General features: G+C 37.7%; 1 protein-coding gene across 1 annotated transcript in view; it reads right to left on the bottom strand.

The window, feature by feature from the left end:
• CNTN3 (contactin 3) overlaps positions 1-25350 on the bottom strand; it is a 213598-nt gene that overhangs the window by 4918 nt on the left and 183330 nt on the right. The window contains exons 16-17 of the mRNA XM_034997209.1: positions 24750-24865; positions 12916-13099 (exon numbers count right to left, since the gene is read on the bottom strand). Coding sequence (XP_034853100.1) covers positions 12916-13099; positions 24750-24865 — 300 coding nt within the window. The remainder of the gene's footprint in view (positions 1-12915; positions 13100-24749; positions 24866-25350) is intronic.

Raw genomic sequence — 25350 nt, 5'->3', positions numbered from 1 at the left:
GGGAGAGGGAGAAGCGGGCTTCCCGTGGAGCAGGGAGCCCGATGCGGGGCTCGATCCCAGGACCCTGGGATCATGACCTGAGCCGAAGGCAGACGCTTAATGACTGAGCCACCCAGGTGCCCCTGATTACTCTTATTCTGAATCATATCAGTGTTTTCTGAGCCTCAGGTCATCATGTACCACTTTCATAATTTTTACTATCTTTAAAAAGAAGACTCGATTAAAAAAAATAATAATAAACAATTACCTTAGCTTCATCCCAAACACTAATACTCACACTAGCATGGGCTTGATATGCTAGTTATGTTCTTACGGTACCATCTAATAATGAAGCATTATTAAATTAAAAAAAAAAAAGTATTTGTGAACCACCCTCGAATTATCTCTTACCACCCCTGATAAGAATAACATCATCTGGAAAATTCTACGCCAAATAAACTTTCCTTCCATGTTCAAAATCCTATTTGTTAGTAAGTAAATGCTTATTAAACATTTATCATATGGACATGGTAAAATGTGCTTTTATATAATATAATTTAGTTAATTCTCATTGCATTATAATAATGTCCATTTCTGTACATGGGTAATCTGGAATGAGAGACTTAAAAAAATTGTACACTCATGTTCACAACAGCATTATTCACAGTAGCCAAAACGTGGAAGCACCCTAATTGTCTGTCAACAGATGAATGGATAATCAAAATGTGGTATATACGTAAGATGAAGTATTATTCAGCCTTAGATAGGAAGGAAATTTGCTGACACATGCTACCACATGGATGAACCTATTATGCAAAGTGGAATAAGCTGGTCAAGAAAAGACAAATTCTGTATGATTCCATTTATATGAGGTACCTAGAGTAATTTCTGTCAAATTTGTAAAGACAGTAAGGGGAATGGTGCTTGTCAGGGGTTGAGGGCTGGGAATGGGGATTATTGCTTAATGGGTACACAGTTTTAGTTTTATAAGATGAAAGACTTCTAGAATCAGTTACACAACAACCAATCTTAATGCTACTGAACTGTACATTTAAAAACGGGCAAGATGGAAAATTCATGTTATGTGTATTTTTACCACAATTAAAAATTAAAAGCAAGAACTTGCTAAGCGACACAACTGCTAAGAGGTATTATGTGGACTCAAGCCAGCTCTGATTAATTCCAAAGTCTATGCCGCCCATATTATACTGTGCTGAGTAGCTGAGGCCTTATTTAACTCCTGAATGACTGATCACAGATTTGTAAATGATGTGAAAATGAATACTAATCAAGAATGTCACAAAATATACTCTACTTCCACTATCACAGGAATGCTTTTCCTGATTTCTCAGACTAAAGTGGGGGCTCTTTTCAGATACTAGGACCTTTCTTCATAATCCTCATCAAAGGTACATTTTACATTTCCTTGTGATTTTATTTTTATTAATATCCAGCTTTCCCATTAACCTGTAAGAATCTTGTAAGCAGAGACAATGTCCAGTAAGGTCTCTGACACAAAGAAGTTGATATGGTTGATTTTATTCACTAGCCCAATGCCTTGTCAAAGGTAGATATAAAATTAGATTTTGCATAGGACTGATGTTTTAATGTAAAAAGCACAAACTCAAGGATCCAGGAAACACTTTTACAGTATTATCAAGAAATAAGTTTGACCCACTTCCTTTGTGTTCCTAACGAATGATTCATGCAATGAACATTCTGAATGGGGTAAAGATTCAGAGTAAGTATTAGTGAAATATTTCACCATGGTGGCAGCAGGACAAGATTTGGCTGGCCACACTTCTCAAGTGCAATATATCAAAATTCAAAATGAACTGTCTAGCTACATGTTGAAAGTTCTCCAAGATATCCCAACAAATACTATACATTTTACAAAGATAAAACTGGGACAGTGAACACTCATTGACCATCAGCTTTGAGACTTGAGATTGAATATGTTCAATTGTACTGAGGCTAAGATGATAAGGAACATAACACAAAGAAAGAACAGAATACAAAAACAGTGAAAAAACTGGTATATTGATTAAATGACTTATTCAAGAAACATCTATGTGTTAAGGGTTAAGGAAGAAAAATGAATAAGGAGGTGACAACATCTGGGATAGATTTTGAAAGGCAACTTATGACTTTTATATGTAGAGGCAAGTGAGGGAAAGGTGTCCAGCACAGGGATAAACATATGCCAAGGCGCAAAGGCAGGAAACAGCAAGGTACAGCAGGGAGCTCAGAAGTTCTGCTGGTTGCAAGGTAGTGGGGAGGAGAAGGAAAAGTGCAGATGCAGTTGAAGAAGCAAGTAGGAGCCAGATGCAGAAGGGTCCAGGAGACCAAAGGAACTAGAAAAGGAATTTTTTTGTAGGCAATTAGGAAGGCAATAAATAAGTGAAGGTAGGGAAGTGATACTATCAGTTTTGTGGTTCCATAGATCTTTGTGGGAGCAGAGGGAAAAGGAGGAGAATCTTGGTGGGCATTCTGTTGGAAGAATCTGGTAGCACTTCATGGAAGAGAGAATAAAGGTCTGTTCACATAATGATGATTGCAGCAGAGTTGGAGGGATGAAACAGATACGAAATTTGTGTAAACTCAACAAGTCATGATGACTGACATCATATGGGTGCCGGCAATAAGAAGCAAAGCTAATTCTAGCTGATGACACAGACCTTGGGGAATAACGTCTCTACCTGGAATTCCCTTTGACTACATATTCAATAACTATTTCTTATGAGTTAGGGATCCTTCCGAGTACATTCAGCAAAGAGATAGACATGTTCTCTGACTTCTAACCATTGGCCTTATCAGTGGTTCCCAAGGATCAATATTTCTACCACTAGAGATGATTTTAGGTGGATGACATTTTAAATTGGAAATACGTACATATTTTCACGTTAGGTTAAAAGAAACCTGTCACACCCAATTCTTGATTCACAGATATAATTCTTCTGGATGAAGCCAATATTGATACATCTGTGGTAAGCTACTTGACACCCAACACACAGATCATTAAAACTAGGTTCTAAATAATGATACAGAACAAAGGCTATTATGCAAACATAAACAACTCCGATGTTTCCAGCTGCACACAGATGTCTGCTAAGCATCCTAAAACACACAGTCACAATTCAAACTAACTCAGACCTAAGGGAATATTTAATGCAAATAATTCATCTTAAACCAAGTGATCAGGAAAAGAATAGCACTCTACTAATAACACTCAAAAAATCCCTGATTAGTTCATTGCAGAACTTATTTTCAGGTATGCATTTTTTTTTTTTTTGAAAATCAATTAGGGTTATTTCTCTTTGCGTTTCATTGTACTGTTTAACTTTTAAACTTTTTCTATTCAAATAATTGTTTTGTTTTCATTTTATAAAAAAAATCTTATGGCTACTATCTTACAATAAAGAGTATTAGTGATTTTGTTTCTAGAAAACATATAGTTGCCTTTTAAAAGAAATATATCGAACTATTAAACAAATTAAATATATTAGGAAAATAATAAAGCAGGTGTTTGAGTCTGTGGCTAAACTCATGCAAATAGCGAGTGACAGGAGATGGCAAAATAGTGGGCAAGTTAGGAACAGGTTGAGTTTGCTCATTGCATGATCCAATCTTCCCTTTAGCATCTTCATTCCCATTTGTGGTTTCCATCCTCACCAACATTCAGTTACCTTGTATTGAGCCTTCAATGCCCTTCTCTTCTATCTTCCTAGGGTCAAACCTCAAACGGGAACCCTTTGCTTCCACAATCTATAAAAAGGCTGCCTATTTTTGTGCACCAGGAGTTGTCTTGTAACAGCACAGAAAAGATCTACTTCGTATACTTCAGATGAAGGCCTGGAAGCACTGTGGTCATTTACAAGGCACATGTCTTTGTCTTAACCTAACCGAAGCCACAGTGTCTCAACTGTAAAACCAGAAGACCTTGGAGAGCAATTGTTAGATTAAAACCTACAGGAGAGTGAAACTGCTCTAGAACTGGAAAACTTCAGATCAGAAGTTGTGACCTGAAAGCCCATCAGTCAGCTTGCAACCTTTTTTGTGTGTGATTTTTTTGGCTAACCCACTGTACTTTAATTTTGCGTAATTGCCAACATTTAAAACTCAGGAGCTTTCACTTAAGTTCTGGGTTTCTGACTGCTGATTGCTCATGCAATACTGGATGGGAAAGAATGGGCCTACTCTGAGGGATAGAGAGAATAGGCTGGACCTAAGAAAAGACGCCCCAGCCATCCATCCCTGCCCATTGATACCTGCCGGGCCATTGAAGGTATCTGACTTGTCATTTCTCTTTTAAAATAAGTACTAGTTTGGGGTAGTTTTTATATATTTTAAGGACATTTTATTGACATATCAGGATAAGTAATACATCTTGATGGAATAGATCTGTACAATGTAACTGTTTAAATTTGTTATTTCTCTAAAGTCTTGAGGTGGTGGATGCTGAGGGAAGGATGAGAAGGAGGAAGGGTGCAGACATTGGGAGCAGATGAAGGTGCAGTTCAGGGATCTTTAGAGTTCTCTCAGCTACCTGAGCTATGTTCTTAGATCCTCTGGAAACGACTCGTTAATGATCCTTATTATTGGCTGGTAGGGTCGATTGTGTTACTGTTTAAAGTATTTTGAGGTAGATTGTATTGCTGTTCAAGATCTTTGCAAGTCCTCTGCCCTTTACTCCTTGTGGAAGATTATACTTCTCTCTTACTGACATTCAGCTTGGCCATGGGACATGTGGTTCCCATGCCTGTAACTTCTGCTTCTCGCTGGCATCTCACAGACGTCAGGCTTTGTCACATGACTCCTTTCAACCAATGGAATGTAAGCAAAAGTGCAATGGGTCACTCCCCAGTGACAGCTTCCAAAGCCAGAGGAGAATCTGTTCAGCCCTTCTCTTTTCCCTCTGCCATGAGATCAGCACAGCCCAGTGAGCGGCTGCTCCTTCAGTCTGGGTCCTGGAGTGAACGGCATGGATCAGATCTGAATTTTACTTGTGGTGGACATGTAGGATGAGTGAGAAAGAAACACTTGTAGTTTTAAGCTACTAAGGTTTGGAGGTTGGATACTGTGGCCTGGATTAGCCTAATCTGACTGGAACAGCTACTAGCCGGTATTCTAAATAGCTTTGAGGAAGACATGGAATACTATATGTTAATACAGCTTATCTGTTTCACGTTCCAGATTCTATCCTATGTGGAATTTCACTTTCCAGATTCTATCCTAGGTGGAAGCCCAACCCAGCATAGGCTGATTGAGTTCCACACTTTATTAGAACTTGATACATGGTCTATATTTGTAAATTTTTGGTAAATTATGTCGCAACTTCCACATCGTACAGATTTCTTCCAGCTCAATTTCTACTGTTGATAGTATTCTAACGTAGAAAAAAATGACAAAAACTAATTTAATTTTAGTAGAAAGGTAGCATATCACTATACAGTGCAACACGACTTGGCAGGCTGCAAAATTATTTACATAATTTCAAATGTTGTAACAAAAATAGTATTATGTTGAAGGCTTTTATTATTATTGTTCTTTAAGCATCCATTATGATATCCTCTGTGTATTTGATTAATACACTCTTCAATGTCAGCTTTATAGATTTTACTTAGTCCTCAGCCTCTTGCCTATAAGCAAGTGATAAACAAAAGGTTGTTGACTGGATGAAGCTAGGAATATAAGGCATATCTATCAACAGGAAAATGGTTAATTTGTGGTATATAATTACAATGGAATATTATACATACACTAACATGTTTATGAAAAACTACTAGTGATAATGGAAATTTCTATGCTGTATAGGGAACTAAATATACAGCATACTTCCACTGTATAAGACAATTATTCTATAGAACTCAAGTCTGAAAAGAAAGCCCGACATTAAGGATGGTATTTCTGAGACAGGATTATGGGTGATTTCTTCTCTACAATTTTCTTTTTTTGCAAATTTTCAACAATGACAATGTTTTCTTTTATATAATAAAAAGTAGAGGCTGTTAAAATTAAGAATATTACTGTCTAGGGGCGCCTGGGTGGCTCAGTCGTTAAGCGTCTGCCTTTGGCTCAGGTCATGATCCCAGGATCCTGGGATCGAGCCCCACATCGGGCTCCCTGCTCGACGGGAAGCCTGCTTCTCCCTCTCCCACTCCCCCTGCTTGTGTTCCCTCTCTCGCTGTGTCTCTCTGTCAAATAAAGAAATAAAATCTTTAAAAAAAAAAAAAAAAAAAGAATATTACTGTCTAGAATTTCCCATAGTGATATTTCCATAGTGGTGATGGTGAAACTGGCATTTACTTTCAAAATATGGAATTTTAAGGACATATGTTTGCTGTGATTACTTATGCAAGACTCAACAGATTTCTTAATTTTTTTCTTGATTCCTTGATGATAATGAGGTGATTTAGTGGTAAGTGGTTATTCTCACCAGTAGCCAGAAACTGTACTTTGTAGTTGGAGTTCAGTTGAGTTGAATATCAGCATTTGTGATCAAACTGTTGAAACTTGTGACACTGTGTAGGAATCAGGTACCAAAAGATACTTTCTCCCAAATAATGAGACATATTTGTTTCAGAACCATTAGAGTTATTACAAATGAACAAATGACTTATAATAGGAAACTGACTCAATGTGCATCTATACAACAAAAATATTTTCTTAACTCATCTGAAACTCAGAAAAGACTTTTCTTGGGGGTCCAACCTGGAATGTCAGGGAGGAAGATCTTTCTTTGTTTTAAATGACTAGAAATTTCCTTGACCAAAATCTTTTCTTCTTTGGGTAATAAAAATAATACAATTTGTAAACTCTAAGCAAAACATTTAAAGCTTTCTAGAGAATTTGTAGGCAAGTGGAAGATTTCCAAAAAAGTGCCAAAGCTCCTACAAAGTAAAGTTCATAAGATTTACACATTTGGCCAGAGGAATGACTTGATCTTATATTAGCTGAAACTCCCCGACTGAATTCTGTTCAAGTTCAATATTACGTTATTATCTTGTTTCAGAACTTAAAACATCAGAAATCATTTTGTTGAAGTCCACAAACAAAACAAACAAACAAAAACCAAACAACAAAAAACCACTCCCAAATCTGAGGAACATGCATTAGTGAACAGTGTTCTATAGCTGTCTTTGAGATTGGTGGTATATCATATACAGATATGAATAGTTCACATACATATCTGGGATGTGATACATAGAGGACCTGACAAATAACATTAAGTCACCTAGAGAGAAATTACCTTTATTTCTCCTGTTAGCTTGAAGAGAAAGCTGGATTTGGGGATACTAGGTTTTTAATATCTCTTCGATACTAGGTTTTTAGTATCTCTTCGATACTAACATCATAAACAAAAAGGAAGCAGGTTTAGAGGTTTGAACAGGCAAGAGCATGTTGCTAGTATTAAAAAATGGAGAGTGGCTTATTTGTTCATTGTATTTATTATTACTGATTTTATACTATTTATTATTTTGTTAGCATCCATTTATGGCAATGATACCAGTTTCCATGCTTGGTTAGTTTCCATTTTAATTTTAAGTTGATGAAAGCAAAAATTATAAGCTAATTTTTAAAAAGATTTTATTTATTTATTTGACAGAGAGAGAGCACAAGGAGGCAGAGCGGCAGGTAGAGAGAGCAGGAGAAGCAGGCGCCTGGCCGAGCAGGGAGCCTGATGTGGGGCTTGATCCCAGGACCCTGGGACCGTGACCTGAGCCAAAGGCAGACGCTTAACCAACTGAGCCACCCAGGTGCCCCTGGAAGGTAATTTTTAAGATAGTTAGGTACATATTAGAGGAGGCCCAAAGGAATGGCAAGAATGGAGAAGACAGGTCACCTATAAAATTTGGGAAACTTTGCATTCATACATTTCCCAAGTCATAACTTAGAGTAGATAATTATATAATTAAATTATACATACAAAAACTCCAGAACTTCCAAATTATGTATTTGAAGGAGGAATACTCATTTTATCAAAAACTTCTGATATATTCTGACTCCTATTCCTTTAGTGTTTGTTTTACTCACATTACCTTTACAATTCCTTAGGACACACTTGATTGGTTTCCTTAAATTTAGGCAACTGATTTTAGCTCAACTTACATGGATAAACATTCCACTTGCAAAAACAAAAACTAAAGTGTAAAACATTGTACCATTTAATATTATTCTGTTTTCTCAAGTGGACATACATGTATAATTGTCACCGAAGAAAAAAGAAATTGTATTTATTGTTCATTGTATTTATTATACCCCTTGCTCCGGGGTAAGGTCTGGACATGTGATTCAGACCAGTCCAGGGAAGGTTTTCTATCAACTGCTCATAACAACTGGCTCTGGGATGAGACAAGAAGAGCCATAGCTCTGAGTGGAGTTATCAGAAAAGAGTAGTCCACTTTTCCCAGGGTGTTTAGTTGACGGAAACAAGCCTTAAGGTGCAAATAGCAATACTTCTACCCTGAAAAGGGAACATGGTAAGAATTATTCCACCCTGGAACAGAGCCAAGAGATGGAGAGTCTTGTTTGTTCAACATCTGTTATTGGGCACCAACTATGATTACTTCAACATTGGAGACAGAGCCCTGAGGACAGAGTTATGATCAAAGCGGGTAAAATCTCTGCCCTAAAGGACTTTTCTTCTAGTCAAAGCAGGCTGGAGAGACAACAATCAAATAAATGAGGACAAATTATAAAATGTGTGGTAGCTGTCAGTACTCTACCCAAGAACAAAGCAGGGAAGGAGATAGAGTGTCAGGAGATGAGGGATGCACTTTTAAACATGGCGGTCTGGCGGCACTGAGCTGATATTTGAGCAAAGATCTCAAAGAGATGAGAGAGAAAGCCACTGGATGCCTGGAGGAGCTTTCTGAACAGAGGGAACAGCAAATGCAGAGGCCCTGAAGTGAAAATGGAATGAGCGAAGAGGAAAATAGCAGGAAATAAGTTAGAGGAGGATTTGGAGGATGGATATAAAGCCTTGTTGAGCATTATAAGGATTTAGTATTTATCTGACATGAGATGAAATGAGACATCCTGAGCATCACTGTGGCCTATTGGAGACAAGGGTGGGAAGAAGCTGAACAGGAAGGGGTCACTGCCCCGATCCACGTGAGGGATGTTCCAGCTTGCATCAGGATGACAGCAGTGATAGCAATAAGATGTGGTAGATTCTTGCAGAAGTCAGATTCTGAATCAGTTGTTGGGCATGAGAGAAAGAGAAGAGTTGAGGGTGATTCCAAGATTTTTGGCCTGAGCAACTGAAATATTGGGATTTGATTTACTGAGATGGGGAGCTGTAGAAGCGACAGGTTTTAAATGGGGTGGATGGAGTAGTCAAGAACTTAGTTTTAGAAATATTCAGTTTGAGGTCTTATTAGATGAATCTTGAGGATGTTGGTTGAGTGCTAAATCCACCCTTACTGAAAGCCAGAATCATCACTTGACTTTTTAGTTATACAAAGCAGAATATTTGCCCTACAAATTCTTTCTTGCAATCTCTGAACATAAAATTCTCAATATGTTTCCTTTTAGAAGCCAACAAATCTCATCATTTACATGCCATCTGCAATTTTTCCTCATCAGTGCCTTTAGATACAAGATGTTCTTAAGAGTTAGCTCTCCTTGGGTTGCAAGTAACAGAGACTCATTTTAGATTACTTAAAAGAGGCTAATTAGAGTTTAACTCAGAAATGCTTCTAAAAAACACAAGTATTTGGATATCAAAAATTAAGTGTTTAATGGAAGCTACAGTATTTAACTTGAGAATCCTTGTATTATTTTACATTAATCAAAAATAATCACCCAAGATCTGTACTGATATAAAGGCTTGCATACTAAATTCCCTGATTATGACGAGTCCATGAAACTCGCACATTTGAAGAAAGATGGTAAAAGACTATAGTAAGTGTTTTGAATTCACAATGTTCAGTCAAGAGGAAGTATATTTGATTAATAGTCCTTCAGGCTGGCCTGCTTTAGATTTCATTCATCCATTTAGCTACCCACTCAGTATTTAACAAGTGGTTCGTAGCACCTTGCTGGGCACTAGGGCTGGATGAACAAGACACAGAAGGATTCTTTCCCCATAAAGTTTACAATCCATAGGGGAAAACAGATAGCAAACAAATAATAAAGGTGTTATTTTAGTTCTTTATGTCTGAAGCATGATGATAATTCTCTTTATAGAGATAATCACAAAAACCTTACCAAAATTCTTAAATAGGATTTGAAGCTAAATCCATGTCAAAGGTTAGGATGACTAGTAAGAGTTGCCAGTAACAGTAGTAATAACAGCTTTAAAGGATTCTGTTTTACTTGCATTTTGGTATCTATAAGGAAAAATTATTAACATAAAATTGAAAATTTAACACATGCTTTTTATTCTAATCTTAGAATAATTAAGGATTTCTATGATCTCTATGAATTTCCCACCCAACACAGGAAATTTTTCCCTAATAACACCTACAGATCAACATGCAGACTCTGAATGAATTGCAGAAATAGGAATGTATCACTTTCAGAGGGATTTTATTCAATTGTTGGAATTCCCATCAGACGACAGCTCTGTGAGCAAAGCAGTGCTGTCTATCTTTGATCATCTTACCCATGTCCTAAGCCTGGAGCAAAAATCCCAATAAATGTTGGGTGTTGAATGAGACATGGATATTCTGATTATATGGCTGAAAGAGAGGACGGTACTATTAAGACTATGTGTGGATTTGGATGCCTATCCTGCTACTTAGTCTGTAATCTCAGGGAAGTTAAATAACCTCCATATGCCTCAGCATCCTCATCTCTACAGTGAGGCTACCAGCAGCTTCCAAGTCATGGTGTTGTGAGAACTGAGAATCAGTACATGAAAAATATACTTAGAACAGTAACTGCAAATTGCTCAGTTAGTGTCAGCCATTAAAATCATAATCGCCATCATTACTGTTGCAAATTTCTACTTTAGATTGGGTGTTTATATGCTACACCTAAATCATAAAAATTTCTTTTTAAAATTTTATTTCATTCATTGTACATTATCATAGTATTCCTATTATTTGTCTTTTCCTCGTCTTACCAATTTGCTAAGTTCTTCACTGATTCCGTGATGTCACACAGTCTTTTACAATCATAATTTTCTAGCAAGTAATCATATCAATTATTAAGTCAGAGGAAAGAGCCAGATAAACTTGTTTGCATATATTCTCGCAATCAGAATTTTTGATTGATGCTGTGCTTTGCATATATAGTGATGTATATTTAAATCTTACTAATTCAGAATTGTTATTGAGAATACCAAACATATTTAGTGAGAAGTTCTAAACACAGAATATTTTCAGTTTAAGTATTTCCAAGCCCACATACTCCTTAGTCTAAACCCCACCATGTACTAGGAGTAAGAGGTTGGGCCAGGCTTCCCCTAATATCTAGTGAAGGACAATACTGAATTATTACATGAGTTGGTTGCTTGTAAATGTATGCTACTGAAGATTTATAATGGTTTGTTGCTAAACTTCTCCTCTGCGATCTCATTATACTAGTAAATTGGTAATCAAGTTCTCCTTTATACAGATAATACAAAGACGAACGTGAACTTCACTGATCAAATTAACACTGGCTAACTAAAATCTAAAGTAGTAGAATTATGTTTTATGTATGTTTTAACTTATCCACAAAGCTAGCCAGTGATATTCAATTTTATATTATTGGTACTCTTAGCAATTTTATCTAACAGATGTTAGATAAATTTCTTACAAAAATTTGGGAATTATATACGGATATAGAAATGCATTATAGAAATCATTTTGAAGCCAGTTAAGCAAATGTTTTTACTGAGTTAATAAACTTTGAAAACAAGAAGAAAAATAATTTTCTGTAAATAAAAGTAATGCACTATGGTGTTAAAAGTACTTCATCCTTCATGCCCATTTTCCTTACCTGTACAATGTTAAATATACGGATAGCTACCTCCTGTGGTAGTTAGGAAGTTTAATTATGGGAATGCATGTAAAGCACTTGGGACATAGAATGTTCTCAATTGCTATTAGCTATAATGATGATAATGACAAGGACAATTCAAATGGTTACATTGCAAGAAGTTACTAACACAATACAATGATTAAAAATATACCTGTGCTATCAGTTTAATTGAAATATATGCAGGAGACTATGGAACTGCAAATCACTGATTTTCCTGTAACGTAACTCAAAGCCAAGTTATATACATCTCATAACTGCTGTTTGTGAATTTACCTGTGAATACATAGCTAACAAAGACTTAGCTTTCAAGGCAACTGACATCTCTGGTCAGATTTTTAAAAATGTTAGTATATTCATGGGGACCAACATCTTCTGATGGTAATCTTTTATTTATTTATTTTTTAAAGATTTTATTTATTTATTCATGACAGACAGAGAGAGAGAGAGAGAGGCAGAGGGAGAAGCAGGCTCCCAAGGAGCAGGGAGCCCGATGCGGGACTCGATCCCAGGACCCTGGGATCATGACCTGAGCCAAAGGCAGACGCCTAACAACTGAGCCACCCAGGCACCCCTGATGGTAATCTTTTAATGCACATTGGCATCTTTTAAATAAGGTAGGAAAGAAAAAAAAGAAGAAAATGACTCTTGACTCTCTGGTGTGAAATTTAACTTATTCACATGTACCAGAAATCCTCAAGCTTTGGGGAATTAAAAGAAAAATGGATAGACTTGACTCAACACCCCACACTAAGGTTTTGTACACATTGATTTTCACATGGAGTTTCTATCTAAAGATTCAGGGATATCACGAAGACAAAGATATGTGTGACTCTGAGTTTACAAGGGTTTGGGATTGGATTTGTAACATTCAGTGGGCGTACTGAGTTGGGTTGTCCATTCTAAATGATAAAGAAGGCTACCAGAAACTACTTCCTTGCCATTCAAAAAATCGAATCTACGTACGAGTTTTCTTTGTGGTTGCATTCACTGTGGTGCTAAAGGGCCCAGCACCGGCGCTGTTGTAAGCCCGGACAGCTGTGTAATACGCCAGATTACTCTTCAAGCCCCGGAGTCTGGCTGAAGTCTCATTTCCCGCCACTTTCACTTTGCTTGATGATTCTTCTTCTCCATTATTCCAGTAGCGCACCTGGTCAACAGAAAAACATAAAAGATGCAAAAGGTTGACACAAACAGTACCACCCCTTGCATTAAGTGATTTTCATTAAGATGAGTACTATAATATTCATTAAGGACACAATAAATGTTCATTAAGGACCTACTATGTGCTAGATATTCTATTAGATTCTGTGTCACAGGAGAAAAGGGACTCCGGGAGGAGACAGAAAATAAACCAGATAAAGAAGCCAGATAAAGTCAAAGAGAGTAAGTGCTAAATACTACTAGACTATCGTTTATAAAAGGAAAATGAGGGTGAAATCTGCAAATTTAATAGAGCAAGCTGTTCTCCCTTCTCAGGCCCAAGCTCAACTCCAGAATGCTGGCAGGTCCAAGCTCAACTCCAGAATACTGGCAGATCTGCTTCACCTCCACTGGATGGTGGAGGTTTCCTCTGGGAAGAAAGTGAACTGTCAGAGAAAAGACTATCAAAGAGCCAGCTGGCCACTGGATTGTCCTCCAGTGATGGCCAAGTATCAACAAGCCCACCTGTGCATGCAGGACTGCTGAAGAGAAATGGAAAGCAGTTAATACAGTTAAATTTAAGTTATGTTAACATGTTTTATTTGTACTTCATTATACTGAATTGTGCAAAATGATCTGAGATATTATGTAAAGATAAATGCATATGGAGTATAAAGTATAAAAATAGGTTAATGAGAATATTTAATAAAAAAAGAAATAAGGGTAGGAAAAATCCAATAGCAATACATGTTTCCCGTCTCCAATTTATGCTGTAAAGTTCTGCTATGCTTTGCTAGAAAGTTTGAATTATCCAGAAAGTAAAAGCAAAACTAACACGAACAGCAACAGCAACAAGACCACCAAATGGTTCAGGAAAAGTACAAGCATTCCTCATGCTGAGACCCAATATCACCATTTAATCATGTAAAGCAGAGGCCAGACACTTAACATAAATATGTAAGGCAGACTGAGTACATATTTTTTGCTTTCAGAAAGAAATACATATGCTCTCTCCCGTATTTCTTGCAACATGTGCCCTTTCTGACTTTCATATATCTTCTCTTGATAGCAAAATATGAAAACAGAAGACCATTTCTATAATTTGTGTAAGTCAACAGCAGTTCGAGCACATGAAAATGGCAGGTGTCCTTAGCCATCAGAGTCGTGAAGGCAATAGACACTTATGGGGACTATGGCAAAATAGATAGCCAAGTTCCATCGTAGTAAGGGAGCCACTACTTGGCTCTACTAAGGGAAGGTGGATCCAGTGTTTACAGGTCTTCTGTTTTTTTAGATTTATTTATTTATTTGAGAGAGAGAGAGAGAATCGCAAGCAGACTCCCCGCTGAGTATGGACCCCCCCCCCAAGGCAGGGCTCGATCCCCTGACCCTCAGTTCATGACCAAAGCTGAAATCGAGTTGGACACTTGACCAACTGAGCCACCCAGGTGCCCCTTTTGTTTATTTTATTTTATTTTTTAAGAAAAGGAGAAACCTTTATTTTAATGTGAAATGGCCCAAATTTAGAGTTGGCTCAATTTTTTAAAAGTCATTGTGTGGTCCAAAAGAAACTTGTTTATGAGCTGCTTTAGGGTAACCAGTTTCAGTCCCCTGAGAAAAATCCACTAGATGTTACTGTTTTTTGAAAAAAAAAAAAAAAATGAGTAACTATAAAATTCTTTAGTTAAAAAAATTAGTAGCAAAGTATAAATCTCAGATTTTTCAATGATCCTAAATTAGCACACTAATAGAACAATATTTTCCCTACATATGTGTATGTATGTGTGTATATACATATGCATGCGTGTATATGTGTAATGTATGTTGTACATGTTTGTGTTTTTATTTATATTTGCACTCATATTTATATTTACATATAGGACTCCTTAAATTCATGTAAAATGCTGTGTCCATGTATATGTGTATGTGCATTTCTCTTGGAAAAGAGTTATTAATTTTTATATAAACCTCAAAAGAAGGATATGGACCCAAATGATCAGGACTAACTGGAATATGTAATTTCTACACCTTTAAAGCACTGAATTAACACTGAAATTTGATGACATTTTAGCAAAAAAAATTCCACCTATCTTAGGGAACCCATTATAAAAGAAAACCACATAGATTTTATTCATTAATTAAAGATAACATATAAAATTGTCTTTTATAAAGCCATAGACAAGTAAATTGTTAATGGATACTAAAAACTGGTACACATTCCAAATTCAACAAATGTAAACACTAGGTAGTGTTAGGGTTAGAGGACTCCAAAATGGTGAGAACATTCCCTGCCCTTGAAAGCATTATCCACTTATCGTTTAAGAATGACACATAATCAGGGCGCCTGGGTGGCTCAGTTGGTTAAGCGACTGCCTTCGGCTCAGGTCATGATCCTGGGGTCTCGGGATCGAGTCCCGCATCAGGCTCCCTGCTCGGCGGGGAGTCTGCTTCTCCCTCTGACCCTCCTCCCTCTCATGCTCTCTGTCTCTCATTCTCTCTCTCTCAAATAAATAAATAAAATCTTTAAAAAAAAAAAAAAAGAATGACACATAATCAATAATTTGAATAACATGTTACAGACAGACTGAAACTTGCGGCCTTGGATGTAGCATAGATTGGGGAAAGAAATCACATAATTATGAGTTATTGAGACCCTTACTTAACAGATGGGACAGCAGAGGCACCTAGGAGTTAAGTAACTCAATCAGGGCCATCCTGTTATACACACTGGTCTCTGCTTATGGGCCATTCTTCTTCTGATACATCAAATTACCTCAATTTAAGTTGCCTAAGAAAGTGTTCCTCAGGTGACTGACTTAAGAAATGAAAATAATTTTTAATAGGCATAAGGAATATCTCTTATAGATTTATTTATAAAAAGTATTTAAGGTTCTTGATAGCAGTATGCTTCTAAAGTACTCCATGTACCAGAACCAGAGATTTATTTTTATATCTTAGTTGCTGACATGTATTAGAAATATTTAGACCATAGAGAAAATCTGTGCCAAACTGGAATGTGATATTCATTGGTTGATTATGTAATCTCCTTACAAAACTTTACTTAAAAAACTGAATAAATATGCATACAACTCAAACCTAAAAAAACAAGGCACTACATTAATATTCCCAATTTTCTATGAGTAGTTAATAAATTATGACCTATAAAATTTTGCTCAAAAATATTTAATAAGGGCAAATAGTATTTTTTTTTAAGGAGGGAAAATTTAAAAAAAAGTAAAAGCAGAAAAATAAAGGACGGAAAGGTCAAGAATGAAATAAAGACAAAGACCATATTTTCCCCTCAGTTGTGTTTGGGTTTAAATGGTAAAAGTCCTATACCTGAGAAGACAGACCATAAGTCCATGCTATTTCAGATTTTATAGACACAACCACAATGCAAGGAAGAAGAAAGGAAAAGCATCTAGACTGAAGGAAAACCTCTGCAAATATAATTGTGCAAAGTGTGCTAACTACACTTCAAAAAAAGATAGGATAGAGAACATATATATAAATAGATAGATAGATATAGATATATATGTTTGTATAACATTTGGTGGAAAAGAGTTAATATAACAATGACAGAATGTGAAAGTTGTATCTACTCAAGATGAGCAGAGAAAAATATTACAAAATACATAAAGAACCCCCCTAATAAGAAAGAAAGTTAGCAGACTCGGTAGTGGGAGCCTAGCCACAAGATACTGATCTGAAGTGGATCTTAAAATAAGTATATTTAAAATGTCCAAATTCACTAAAGAAGGGACTGAATCTATGTTGCCAAGAATAGAAGATTAAACAAACAAAAGAAAACTGGATGGATTTGGAAAAATATCAGAAAAATACAGTATTAATAAAGTCAGTAACAGAATTAAGTTGAAGACTACATGATTGAAAAGAGAATTAATAAATCCACAACATGGAGAAAAAAATAAAAATTATGAAAACAAAGTTAAGAGATGCCAAAGATCAAATGAGAAGTTCCAACCAGAGTTCCAGGAGAGATGAAGGAAAAGGCAACAATAAAAGAGAACATGTCTGGGAACTTTCCAGCACTGGATACACACATTTTCGAGTAGCAAATTCTGAGTTGGGGTGGGTGGTGCAGGTAAATCCACTGCAAAGGAGCCGGTGGTAAGAATAATTGTGGCTCTCAACATTTTTCCATCACCATATACCTGAGAGTTACAGTCCATCCTCTGGAATAGCTGTGTGTCACTGTGCTGGTTTGCAAGTATGGAGTGCGTACCTGTGAAGAGAGGCAGCTGTACTTCTTGGCATGGCAGACAGCAGGAGGGGCAGATGCCAAGCTCTGGTCACATACCTGAGGCAGTGTCTGTCTTGGTCCTCACCATATAGCTCTACCATCCACAGCAAAGCCCGCACACACTAAGCACTCAGTATTGGTGAGTTCTTAAATGACTTAACAAATGCAGTCTAAAATGCCTCCTTCCTTTCCACCACGGAGATTCACAGATCCCCAAACCCTTGGAATCTCCTTTTGAATGCTAAGGAGCTATCTGGTGGCTTTAGGCTCTTGGATAGCTTTAGAATGGGGGCTGGTTGCCAAGGGAACCAACCTTATAATAAATAGAGGGTGGGAACCTCCATCCCCACCTCCTGACCAGGGACTAGAGGTTGGGTTAGTTAGGTTAACTAATGATCATTGATTTAATTAGTCACGCCTTTACAGTGAAGCCTCCATAAAAAGCCCTAACTGAAGGTTCTGGATTGGTGAACACACTAAGGTGTTGGGAGGGTACAGATCCTGGATAGGGCATGAAAGCCCCATGTGAGCCTCTTTCTACAGACCATGTCTTATGCATCTCTTCCATTTGGCTGTTCCTGAGTTGTATCCTTTATAATAAATGTATAATAGTAAGTAAAGCACTTTCCTGAGTTTTGTGAGCTGTACTAGCAAGATCTCAAACCCAAGAAGGAGGTTGTGGGAACCCCTGATTTATAGCCAATCAGAAGTACAGGAGGCCTGGCATCTGAAGTGTGTGGGAGGGGGGTTGGTGGGGGGTGGGGGTAGGGGACTGGCAGTCCTGTGGACTAAGCCCTTAATTTGTGGTATCTGAAGCTAACTCTAGGTATATAGTGTCAGAATTGAACTCAATTTTAGGACCCAACAGGTGTAGGAGAACTGGTCAGTGTAGAGAAAAAAACCCCACATATTTGGTGTAAGAAGTGTTGGGTGGATACAGCAGAGAGGAAGATTTTTTTTTTTCCCTTTTATTCACCAAGCTAAGTACTCCAAGTCCTAATATTCTGTGCATCTATGATACATTGGAACTCCCAATTTCTTGATAATATAATTATTTTTCTTCAGAAACATAAAACCAATCACAAGCCAATATACTTTTATCTGGATAAGTAAACAGAAACAAACTCGAGGAATGTCAGGATTTAAAATGCTATCTCTGTTTCTGTAAGTAATTTGGTTATTCCAAAAACTAATGTCCCTGCTATGAGGAGTCCTTAATATCATTGCACATGAGATTTCACTTAATTAAAACTTAACACAGAATGCAATTTATAAGAGTAATGTATTGAAAAATGGTACTTTTTTTTTTAGCCATTAAAGTACAGGTATTAAGTCAGAAATACTATTTTCGTAGACTAAAATAATTTTGTTTATACTTAAAGATTTTCAGAGAGACAAATATTTCAACTTAGCTTCAAACATATTTAGATAAATACAAGGCAGGCAAAAATGCATTCAATAGTGTTTTGGAAGACAAGTCTGGATTTATCTTCTACTCTTCTTTACTTGGCTCTCAGTCATTGGAGGGCTGACCCATATGCTACATGACCCTGGTCCTCTGGCTTCTCACTGGATTTGGCCAATAGAAGACAGAAGATGGGAGTGTGGGAGGAGGCTACGATATTTATTCCCCTGGATCCCTCAATGCTGGGACACAGTTTGCTAGGGACTACCTTTCCCTAACAAAGCACACACACACACACACACACACAGAACACAAACATCCAGTTATAAAATAAAAGTCATGGGGATCTAATGTACAGCAATGGTTAACTGTGAAGGTAGATTTTTTTTTTTTTAAGATTTTATTTATTTATTTGTCAGAGAGAGACACAGTGAGAGAGGGAACACAAGCAAGGGGAGTGGGAGAGGGAGAAGCAGGCTTCCCACTGAGCAGGGAGCCCGATGCGGGGCTCGATCCCAGGACCCTGGGATCATGACCTGAGCCGAAGGCAGACGCTAGATCTTAAAAGTTCTCATCACGCACACGCAAAATCTGTAACTATATGGTGATGGATTTTAACTAGACTTAGTGTGGTGATCATTTCACAATTTATACAAATATTGACTCATTATGTTGTATACCTGAAACTAATACAATGTTATATGTCAGTTGTATCTCAAGCATACACACACAACACACACACACAACACACACAAACACACACAGCTCCCTTTGAGCAACCCTCGGCCACACAGTTGTTACTGCTCTCTCTAGCATAACCAATCCTTCCTCTGAGCCAAAAGTCTGCATTTCATTCACTCGAATTCATTTTTGCCTGTTTCCTATTTGTTTAAATGTATCTCAATTGTTTCTATCCAATTTTCCCAAGTTACATTTGACTCATTCTAGAATGAAGTTAATTCTTTGCCTGATAGTATGGAATTAGACTTATAGTATGGAATTAGACTTAATGTATATTTCTTTTTTTTTCCAATAGAATTTTCACACTCTCAAAAAATTCCTTAAATATTTGACATCTTTTCCCATTGTAATTAAAATGTTAGAAACCAAGCACATTCCGTAGAGCTGTTTAGAACAGGAGTCTGGGCTAAGGTATCAGTGAAGTTAATAGGCATTTTGCACATATTTCTGGTTATGCTCCCCTCCCACGCATTTAAAAAAATCTACTAAGTTTCCCCCAAATGTGCTAATCTGTATTATTTTACACTTGTAGACTTTTGTTTCAATCCCTTACCAAGGTCATTCTCCCCAGTTTTATTTTTTCAAGACACATACTGGCTTTAAGAAATTGATGGTAGATACGACGCTATAACTTTGGAGCTTTTGTTCTTCCAGCACCTGCTACCCATGAACTTAAACACTCTGCATCCTCTTTATCATATCTGTACCTCTTGTTCCTATCCAAAGGGCACAAGAAAAGATCTGAGCCTGAGTGTTATGGCTTAGCAGATGAAATAAATTGGAGCCCAGGGAAATGAGCTCCTCAACTACTACTTGGTCAAATCAGAAAGAAAATTAGTCTAGATGCTAATGATGATGTGTGCTCAGCATGCCACATGGCACATGATCAACCCTCACTGAGATGAGAGAAAAGCAGGAGCTATTAACAATTCTAAAGCCATATTGGGGAAACTGCAACCCAGAAAGTTAGCTACACGACTGGTAATTAAACACTCTGCTAAGTCATTTGTTTTTCCATGTTAGTGTTTAAATCATTATTGAACCTAAGAAAATACATATTTTTATCTTTATGTAATTATATAAAATATTTCTTAAGATTCTCCAAATTGGCACATCTTTCTCTTAGCTTGTTTTCTTTCTCTTCCTATTTAACAAGCACTCAGGAAAGAAATTTTCACTAGTTGTTTCCTTTCAACACTGTATTCATGCTACACTTGGATGTTAGGTTGGCTGCTCTTTATACAGACAGGCAAGATGCGATGCACCCTAACCCACAATTAATGTCAAGGTAAGTCCCATTTTCTCTTTGCCGCTCTCATCTTTTTGCCTCCTATCCCAATGGCAACACACCAGCACCAACAGAAACAACAGTCACTGAGCCGCACACTTGGATTGTGCTAAGTGTTTCTATTTTTCTTCACTCCTTTTCAAATTTTTCCTTCCAAAGAAATCTTATCCCAGTGACCAATACTCAAAACAGAGAAAAGCCCACGTCTCTTCGGGCTGTTTTGACAGTAGCTGCTTTATCTCATTTTATTCTCCAATGATGCAGTATGTTATTTACTATTATCATCTTTATTTTAACTGAGCTTTGGAGAGCTTTAATAACTTGCTCAAGGCCACACAGCAGTAAGATAGTGGAGTCAAATTGCATTTATTCAATCAACACATATTTTTTTGCATGCCTCCTGTGTGCTAGATAGGACTCCTGGCACTTGGCATACATCACTGAATAAACAAGCAGACTTCCCAGTCCCTGGTGGAGCTTATCCTCTATCCTAGTGGAGCTGAATGCAAGTCTAATTCTAAGACAGTGTGGACTTAATAAGATACTATCTTGGCTCTCTTTGGGTTCTTTGGTTTTCTCTTTCAATCACTTTCCTGACATGGACAAAAGAGGTATAACTCAGCTTTCTTATAGAATATTTTATGAGCTTACACTTATATATTGCAAAATTAACATCTATCTGCCCCCATGCTGCCAAAAAATTGCCAGCCACTGCTACCTTTGCTGTGGTGCTTTGAAACCCACAAAGCCCATTTATGTATATTCTCTTGTTTATTTCTCTTAACTATTTCACAAACTATAACCAGCTCTCAAATTATGATCCTGCCTTGTGGTTTGTAAAGGGCAAAGTTATTAATGGGGGTGTGCATCTCAGTCTACTGTCTGAGGCATGCAAAATGTGTTTGTTTATTTTCTTTAAGTTAATTTGATTTACCACTGAGTTTCATATCCTGCTCAGCTAATGGGAAATTCAACCTCAGTCACTGCTGGGGCGCCCATTCCCAAAATCTTGCCAAGAAAACTTAATATTACATTGATTTGATCCCTTTGGTTCCCGGATCATGCTTGGAGAATGGGAAATCATTGATCATTGCTGAATGTGGGAAATAGATCTGTCCCCTCCTGTGGTCTTACCACCAACATGGGAGATTGCCAGGTAGAAAGGTATGGGCCCCCAAGATTTTATAAGTCTTGGATCTCTGCTTCCACCAAGGTCACCTGAAATTTCTCTTCTCTTTTTTCCTCAGTGGCATTTTCTTTCTTCTTACCCTCCAGGATACATGGAACTAGCTCCTTAAGGGCTTGAATTTTGCAAACAAACCTAGGAAGAAAGGGCTCTTGCAGGCAACTCCTCTTGACAACCATCATAAACTCTCTTGAGGCAGAGAAGCTTAGAGTTGAAGAATTGCTTGAGGGTATTTACTGGAGAGAATTTTATAAATTAATACTTCAACAATTCTTTTGAGATATGGCTTGCAATTAGGGACTGTTTACTATTATGAGCCAGAGACTGTGAGAAGCACATTAAGTGTCTAATATCATTCAATACTCCCCATATCCTAATAAGGTTAGGCCAATTACTGCCCCATTCTACAGGTGTGGAAAATGAGGCTCATAAAGTTGATGTGACTTTTCCTGCACAGCCAGTGAGTGGCAGTCAAGATGCTGTGCAGGTTTGAGCTCAGAACTACTTCCCTTTACATCTCCTTCCATCCCACTTACCTTTCCTGACAATGCCATTTCTCTAATCATTGAGGAGCTAATAGGGGTTGCCCACCACCTTCCGCTGCTTATATTATTAAAGGAACTTTCCAACTAAATGTTCTTGGCTTCTTTTCAGGTGCTGATCAAGAAACTCTCTAAATTCAATTATAAAGGGAGTTTACTGAAAAGGAGGGCTAGGTGACATTATGAAAAAGAATACAGCGAGTCTACTTGAGAATCGGATAATTGTCAAAGAGCTTTTCTATTTTGCTTGCTGTCTCTACGGCTCCAAGGGTCCTTGTCTCCTCCATTCATTGGAGTTGTATGAGGGTACGTCTGCTCCATTTCATCTGCAGACAAGCTTTGTCCCGCTTGCCCATGGCCTTAACTTGAGAAGCCTGAACCGAGTCCTATATTCGACCTATCACTGCATTACACTCAGTAATTACAATCTCTACATCGCTTAGTTTGAATATCAAACAAGAATCTGACTAGCTCAGCTTAACTATCCATGGATCAGGTGGCCACCCTGGTGTCATAGTTGGAGGTTATGTAGGCAAGTGGAGGGGTATACGGTCCTGTGTTGCAAATGTGCCGATGTGCGCCTACCACTGAATCAGGAGTTACAAGCATGAGGGAAGGTTCTTAAAAAGATGGCTGAGGGTGGGGGTGAAATCAGAACCATGACTCTTACAATATCACTGTCAGAGAAGTCTTCTTAAGACTTTACTTTTGGGGCATCTGGGTGGCTCAGCTGTTTAAGTGTTTGACTCTTGATTTTGGTTCAGTTCATGATCTCAGGGTCCTGAGATGAAGCCCCACATTGGGCTCTGTGCTCAGCGGGGAGTGTGCTTGAGGATTCTCTTTTTCCCTCTGCCTTTGCCCCTCACCCTGCTCTATCTCTAGGAAATAAATATATAAGTCTTTAAAAAAAAAAAAAAAAGACTTTACTCTTTATCTTGCCAGTTCTCAGCTCAACTGCTTCCAGTTCTAACTGCTCCCTAATAAACATGGGGCCGAGTCAGAACAGTTCTTCTCAATATTCAAGGCCATCTGTGACCTGGCTCTCCTGTGTCTATCTGCAGTCATCCTCCTATAGGAACCTTCTTCAGCAGGTAGGTCTCTACTCCTTCTACTCCTCCAACATGCCATGCTTAAACTAGGATTTTCCATTTTCTCTGTTTGCTTACTTTTCCTTTAAAGTCCCATTAAGCCTATGAAAACTTACAAGATTGCTCATCAGTCTCGACCATTCAAACATATCCTATGTCACCTATTCTGATCTTCATTACATTTGGTCTTGTGCCACCCTGTGTTTCAGATCTCTCATCTTATTTCTCCAGAGTTCTCGGAAGGCAAGAATTAGGTCACAGACTGAAGGCTAGAATTAAGTTATAGAGAGTTATCTTCTCAAGAGCCTAAAAGAGAATCACACAATGTAACAAGGCCACCAAGAAAGTAAGACAAAGAGCTGGGGGAAAATGATTTCCTGTTGGCATAAATATCCTTTGAACTTAAATATTATAGTTCAATCTCACTTTTATTTTTCAGTCAATCCATCTAAAAGATTGGTCCATCTGATATATGATTTCCTTCCATTTTACTGCTTTCTCTTTTCTTTTTTTTTTTTTTTTCATTTTATTTATTCATTTGAGACACAGAGATACAGAGAGAGAGCACTGAGCAGGGGGACAGGCAGGGGGAGAGGGAGAAGCAGACTCCCCGCTGGGCCAGGAGCCTGATGTGGGCCTCGATCCCAGGACCCTGGGATCATGACCAAGCCAAAGGCAGATGCTTAACCATCTGAGCCACCCAGGTGCCCCCTTTTGTTTTTTAATTAAACACTTATTTATTTACTTTTGAGAGAGAGAGAGCGAGCGAGCAGGGGGAGGGGAAAAGGGAGAGGGAGAAAGAGAATCTCAAGCAGACTCCATGCCAAGTGTGGAGTCCAACGTGGGGCTTGATCCCACGACCCTAAGATCATGACCCAAGCTGAAACCAAGAGTCCAATGTCCAACTGACTGTGCCACCCAGGCACTCCACTGTTTTTTCTTTTCTATCCCAAGTAATTTTCATTCAGCTTGTTAAGTTAAACTCAATAACCACTGATAATTACATGGGACCTGTGCTGGTAAAATTTCAACAAAAGTCAGACTTTAGTTTAGATGTCATTGTTAAAAAGAATTTTAAATGAAAGGAGACAAGGTACCATGGCAACATACATACACAGTCTAATTAGTTTTAAAAGAAATTACCTCATAGCCAAGTAAATGTCCATTGCTTAACTTCCAAGGAATGGTATCCCATGACACTTCAATTTCTGAGGAAGATAGGCTATTTGCAGACACTTGAGACGGAGCTATTGTAGGTTCTGTTTGACAACAGAAAGTGAAATACAATCATTATTTTAGTAGTTAGTTTAAAATTCTATTGAAGCTCTTATTTTCAAAAAAGCATTTTAACATATTTGAAAATCTAATAAAAATAGTTTATCAAAACATTTGAAAACATAAACTATGTCTTGATCTATTTCCATGCCTTAGGAGTAGATAGGCTTTTCCTTGCTAAACAGCTACAGAAAGCTCTTCTTTCCTCTGTTGCACTTTTTTCTTAGTATCTTTTCTTCCCTTCTTTCCCTCTGTTCTCTCCACCAGGTCCTTATTTCTCTCCTCTTCATCCCACATCTCCTGCTTGGGCACTCCAATGCCCATAAATGCTGCCTATTTATTTGTTTGTTTGTTTGTTTAATTTTACCTTGCTAAACCAAGTCATGCTCTACAGACTTCATTTATTCAATAAGCATTTAGTTAGTGCCTTCTGTATCCAAGGCCCATAAGGGGGGCACACTTCAATGAG

Source organism: Mirounga leonina, unplaced genomic scaffold (genome assembly GCF_011800145.1).
Source record: "Mirounga leonina isolate KUSES-001 unplaced genomic scaffold, KU_Mleo_1.0 Mir_94, whole genome shotgun sequence".
Taxonomy (NCBI): Eukaryota; Metazoa; Chordata; class Mammalia; order Carnivora; family Phocidae; genus Mirounga; species Mirounga leonina.
This window is presented reverse-complemented; position numbering and strand designations above follow the sequence as displayed.